Source organism: Octopus bimaculoides, chromosome 6 (genome assembly GCF_001194135.2).
Source record: "Octopus bimaculoides isolate UCB-OBI-ISO-001 chromosome 6, ASM119413v2, whole genome shotgun sequence".
NCBI classification, from domain to species: domain Eukaryota; kingdom Metazoa; phylum Mollusca; class Cephalopoda; order Octopoda; family Octopodidae; genus Octopus; species Octopus bimaculoides.
In genome coordinates, this window is record NC_068986.1 from 62,614,282 (window position 1) to 62,620,490 (window position 6,209).

At 33.8% G+C, this 6,209-nt stretch overlaps 1 protein-coding gene across 1 annotated transcript in view; it reads right to left on the minus strand.

The window, feature by feature from the left end:
• Positions 1-6,209, minus strand: part of LOC106879572 (fibrillin-2) — a 276,076-nt gene that overhangs the window by 94,192 nt on the left and 175,675 nt on the right. Inside the window, exon 10 of the mRNA XM_052968473.1 lies at positions 3,278-3,397. Coding sequence (XP_052824433.1) covers positions 3,278-3,397 — 120 coding nt within the window. The remainder of the gene's footprint in view (positions 1-3,277; positions 3,398-6,209) is intronic.

The window sequence follows — 6,209 nt, forward strand, 5'->3', positions numbered from 1 at the left end:
TTTTTTTTTTTTTTTTTAATGTTTATGGCAGACACCACTTCTCAGCTGGAACATTCAGTTGTTTGCACATTTTACAGGAACTATGTCCTGTCTAAATTGTTATTCTGACTTTCCTGAAGTTAGCAATGGTTCCAGTATATAGTCAATTACTATTTTGTTCTTTTTTAGTATTAGCATTGTATTTCTCTGTTGCCATTAAAACGAGTCAAATCCTGGAATTGATTGAGTCAATTATGCTGCTCCTTGTATGATTCTATGACTTTCTACTTTCTGCCAATGTAAGCACTCATTATAGTGATATGGTACAGTGAATTAAATGTTCTCAGTATATTTTTATTCCATTCTTTTACATTCATGGTTTAAATCCAAGACAGCGCCAGCTTTGAAAAATAAATGTAAGGTATATAGTAAATTCGATAAATTCTCTCCTGATGACCCCATACACTTGCTGGCATCTGGTATGCGAAGTTCTCAACTGCTAGCACTTGCATGTGCGAGTTGTTTGCAAGACATCTAAAAGTCTGATCCTTACATCATTATTGACCTTAATTTTTAAAGAAACGAAGGGTAATAAAATGTCAGAATCAGAGCATCAGATAATAAATCTTGTGGTACATGTTCTGGTACCTTACTTTGTGAGTTCAAACCCAGCTGAGTTAAATTTTTCCTTTTAAGTTTCCAGGATTAATGAAGTAAAGTACTAGTGAAGTTCTGGGGTCAATATAATTAGCTGCACCTTTTCTTCAAACTTGAGTCCTTGTGTTTATGTAAAAAAAATAATTAACGAAATTATCAAAATAAAATCCTCATCAGTAGTCATCATTATCATCATCATTCAATGTGGTTGAACAAATAATCCCAACCAGTTAGAAGTCACAGTAAGGGTTGCACTGTTCATCCTTTTGATCACTGAGTACAAACATGGCTCATAAAACGTCTGTTCAGGTGATTTTCCCGAGTCACCATTTCACCCTTGTATGTCTATGTATCACAAAATTACTCATTTACAGCTGAGTGAACTGGAACAACATGAAATGAAATGTTTTGCTCAAGAATACAGTGCACAACTAGCCTATAATTGATCTCGTGATCATGAGTACAACACTGTAAACATTCTCAAGTCCGTTTTTGGTAAATCCTTCTGCATTAGCAGCATACTGTAGCAGGTCCTGTTTGCTATTTACCAAATATTCTGCCATATTTCTTCTTTCACTGTTGAGCAGCACATACCATCAAAGTGACACTGGGGTTCAAATATATGCAACCTTATATACCCATAATACCTACTCATTTGATAAGGGTACAGCAGGCACATGTATTACAACCATATGTGCACAATATCAAGATAAACAGCACATGACCATGCAGGTGGGGCCCAGTTAGAATTTTCTTCAGGTGGAGTAGCCCATCTTGCTCAAAAGGTCCTTGAATGAGGGTTGTTTAAAGATGATGAATGAAACACCCATGTTCCTAGAGGTAAATTATTCAAACCCCAAAGAATTCCTCTGAACATATGGCTATGATGCTCCCCCACTACTTCTGCTCATGATCAGAGATGCACATATTGTCAGCCACTAATGATAACACTTCCAATCAGTTTCAATTACATCGACCCCAGTGCTCACTGGTACTTAGTTTATCGACCCAATAAGGATGAAAGGTAGAGGTCAACTTTGCCTTTCATCCTTTCGGGGTCGATAAATTAAGTACCAGTGGAACACTGAGGTTGATATAATTGACTAGACTCCTCCCCTAAAATTTCAGGTTTTATGCCTATAGTAGAAAGGATTATTATTATCATTATTATTAATATTATTATTATTATTATTATTATTATTATTATAATTATTATTATTATTATTATGTTGTTTTTTTTCTTCTTTCTTCAAATTTTTTCCCTTTCTTGCCGAGTGTTTCCCGTACACCTAGGGCAGAGAAACTCATTGTATGCATTCCCAGTTTACACACGCAAATTCACAGGCAAAATATGTATTTAAAAAAAGAAATGAATAAATAAAAAAAATTCATGAATGGATGTTGTTTTCACAGTGATAATGCTCTTCATCATCATCATCATCATCATCATCATCATCATTATTCAACATTTGGTAGTTTCAGATAAATTTCTACTGCATCACCTGCTACACCAGGGTGTGCACAGCATTGTGTGTTCTTTTTGTAGTTGGGGAAGTGCAAACTCTTTCCGGTAATGCATTGTGTCAGTTTGTTTTGTTATGGGGTCTGGTTGCAGTCTTTTGTTGTATTAGTATTTGTGTTGTGTGTGTAATGTGAGTTGTGTTCTTTTGTTGGGTAACTGACCTGCTGGTTGTTGTTTATTTTATTGGATATTTGCTATATAAAATATGTCTTATGTTTGTAGATTGTTTTGTTTGGGTTGTATTATTGAATTGATAGTGTCTTGTGTAGGACATGGGCTGTTCTTAGCAGGGTTTTTTTGGATAGTGTGTAGTGTTGTTGTTGTTGTTGTTGTTATTATTATTATTATTATTATTATTATTATTATTATTATTATTATTATTATTATTATCACCCTCATCAGCATTTTTAACACTGCTATTAAGATGGAGAACTTGCAAAATCTTCAAAGCGTTGGACAAAATGTTTTGCAACATTTCTTCCAGCTCTTTACATCCTGAGCTCAAATTCCACCATGATTAGCTTTGCCATTCATCCTTCAGGGGTCAATAAAAAAAATCTCAGTTCAGCACTGGAATCAATGTAATCAACTAACCCTTTCCCTTAAAGTTGCTGGCCTTGTGCTGTTATCATTATTAGGTGGCAAGCTGGCAGAATCATAAAAGTAGTGGGTAAAAAAACTGCTTTATTGTAATTTGTCCCTGCTCTTTACATTCCAAATTCAGATCCTACCAAGGTCAGCTTTTGGGGGTTAATAAAATAAAGTACCAATGAAGAACATGAGTTGATATAACTGACTTGCTCCAATTCCCTCAAAATTGCTGGCCTTGTTCTAAAATTAGAAGGAATTGTTATTATAAGTAGCAGTAATAAAAAAAATCAGTCCAATCATTATAGACTATATGTCTGTTATTAACATATAAGGTAATATTATTAAAAAAAGCAATTTTGAAGAAAAGCAATCTAATGTCAAGACAAAGATCATTAAAAAGTTGTAAAATTTTAACAAAAAAAGAGATAAATGTTTAGAGAAAGGAATTCACCCCCCATCCCCATCAAAAAAGCGAAAATCTTAAAAGGTTATAAGGCCACCTATAATTGAATGATGGGGGTCACCTACCAATACAATGTTTAGTAGTAGCAAGTCTATAACCGGTTTTGCAGGAACATTGATAGCTTCCTTCTATATTGGTACAGATATGTTGACAGTTACCATTTCTTGAAGAACATTCATTAATGTCTGTAAGAGAAAGTAAGAAGAAGAAAAAATAAAATAAAGAACATTAGGTAAAATGAACAGGGGAGAAACAGAAAGTTAGAGGAGAGAGAGGAGAGACAGAAGAAAGAGATATAGTAAGACAAGCTGTACAAGAGGCAGAGAGAAAAAAGTGTGAGAGGGAGAGTAAGAGAAAAAGAGAGTAAAAAGAGAAAGACAGAGAGAGGTGAATGGTATCGAAAAGAGAGCAAATGAAAGTAAGTGAAAGAGAGCAAATAACTAAGGAAAAAAACCATCTGGGGAGAGAGAGAGAGAGGGAAGAAAGAAGAGAATAGTAAAGAGAAAGCAGAAAGCAAATGAGAGACTGAATATATGAAAAAGAGAAAAGAACAAAAGAAAGAAAAAGATGGTAAATTAAAGAGATAAAGAGAAGTAAAAGGAAGAAGAGAAAGTGGGGGAAAAAATGAAAGAGTTGAAGGAAATAGAAGAGAAAACAAATAAATAAGATAAACACCCCCATGCAGTCCACCCTCCACTCCGAATCTTTTGCAAATTTTCAACAAACTGAATTTAAATTGATAAAAGTATATCCCATCTTGAAGGAGGTTTAGTTTGAAATTGAATTTATTTTGTTTTAAAGAATAACAAGTATAAGAAATAAATAATAAAAAGTGTATGATAATTAAAATTTAAAAAGGAAATCTGTAATAAAGAAATAATAAACAAATGATAATGAAATGAATAAAAAAATGATTATAAAAGAATGATCTGAATAGAAGAAAATGATAAATTAAAAAGCAACAACAATAATAATGGAATTTTTAAAAAGTAAAACAAATTAAGCAAAATAAGAAATATACTATTTTATTAATAATTTTGATAATAATTTAAAAAATAACAATTAAATATTAATAAAAATATCATATTACTAAAACTATAAAATGAAAAAATAAATTGATATTAAAAATAATGATAATGTTAACGAAACAATGAATAAATGTGCAATTAATTTTAAAGAACTTTTGGATAAAAAAGTAACAAAATGAAACCAAAATATCAATAAACTTTCTGCCACGTTTGTATCTCTTATTGTTATTAATTACAGCAGAAATAACAGCAGCCAATGTTCGTTGCGACAATTGCCACAGCAGAGAAAAATAATAAAAACAGTGGAAGTAACTACTGTAACCATGAATAACAAGTGGATAATGAGACAACAAAGAAACTCCTTTGTGGTCATTTGATCTGTTAGAAATAGTAGTCAAGTATCCTGAAAATCGTGTCTACTGCGGTCTTGAAATGAGGACACATTGTACGATATGGCCTAGTATACTACACTACAGAAAAAGGTGGGATGTTCTTGACTGGAATGTTAGTCTCAGAGAAAAACCACAGAGTCTGAGGCAAATTGATGAGGAACTGTGTTGGCAACATTCTAACAACTTTCTACTTTCTTTTGATCATAGTTCTGCTCAGTTACAACTAAAGTGGGCTAAACAAGAAGCCAAAGCAGGAGCATCTGCTTCATTGTTCAAACAGGTAGAAATATAAGTTAAATCTCCTTCAGATTACACTTTACAATCTTAAAAAACTGATGGACATATTGGATAATCTAGTCTACTTCTCAACCACATAGTTCTGGGTTCACTCCTGTGTGGCACCTTTGGCAAGTGTCTTCTACTATAGCCTTGTGCTGACCAAAGCCTTGGGAGTGGATTTGGTTGATGGGAACTGGAAGAAGCCTGTCGTGTGTGTGTGTTTGTATGTGTGTGCTTGTGTGTGTGTGTGTGTGTGTGTCTTTGTGTCTGTGTTTGTCCTCCACCACTGCTTGACAATTATTGATGGTATGCTTACACCCCTATAATTCAATGGTTCAGTAAAAGAGAGCGATAGAGTAAGTACCAGGTTTAAAAAAGTAAATAAGTCCTGGGGTCAATTAGTTTGATTAAAAATTCCTCATGGTGGTGCCCCAGTATAATAGCAGTCTCTTGACTAAAATGAGATAAAAAATATAAGACAGTCTGGTCACTGTTGGAATGTTTTCATTACTGGTCTGCTTGACCTGGAACTAAACAATTACAATAAAAAAATATCAAATGTAATGGTAAGACCAAGAAAAGCAACTGGAATACAAACAGAGACAGGTATAGTAAAAACTGTGATAGCAACAATGACAGATGATACAAAGACTGAAACAACAACAATAGCTTCAATGTAAATTGCAACAAGAACTGCCATAGCACCATTAGTAAAATAGAACAATAATATTTGCAGCAGCAATCAGTGCAACACCAACAACAGTATTACTAAGATTGCAGCACCACTGCAACAACAACAATGACAATAAGCACAGACATGGCTATGTGGTTCAGAAGTGAACTACACATATCCATGTGGTTCTGGGTTTGATCTCACTTGTAACACTATATATATATGTATGTGTGTGTGTGTGTGTGTATGTATGTACACACACATATAAACATATACATGTGATGGACCTCCATACAATTTATGTGTACTAAATGTCATACACAAGACTTTGTCAAGCCAAATCTATGGTAAAAGATTCTTCTCCAAAGTGCAAACAGTGAGATTGAACGCGTCTTGTCTTTTTTCTATCAATGTTTGTTTTTCAAGTCTGTTCATTTATACCCAAGCAGCTTGTTACTGACACTTCCAGATTGAAAGCTATCAAAAAGTGTTGATGTTCCTTTGTCATCTCTCTGAACGACATTTTGCAGTTGCATATATATGTGTGTGTGTGTGGGGGGGTGTATGCGTAAGTGCCTGTGTGTGTGTGTAAACACCTTCCATACTGCAATTGTGTGTATATATA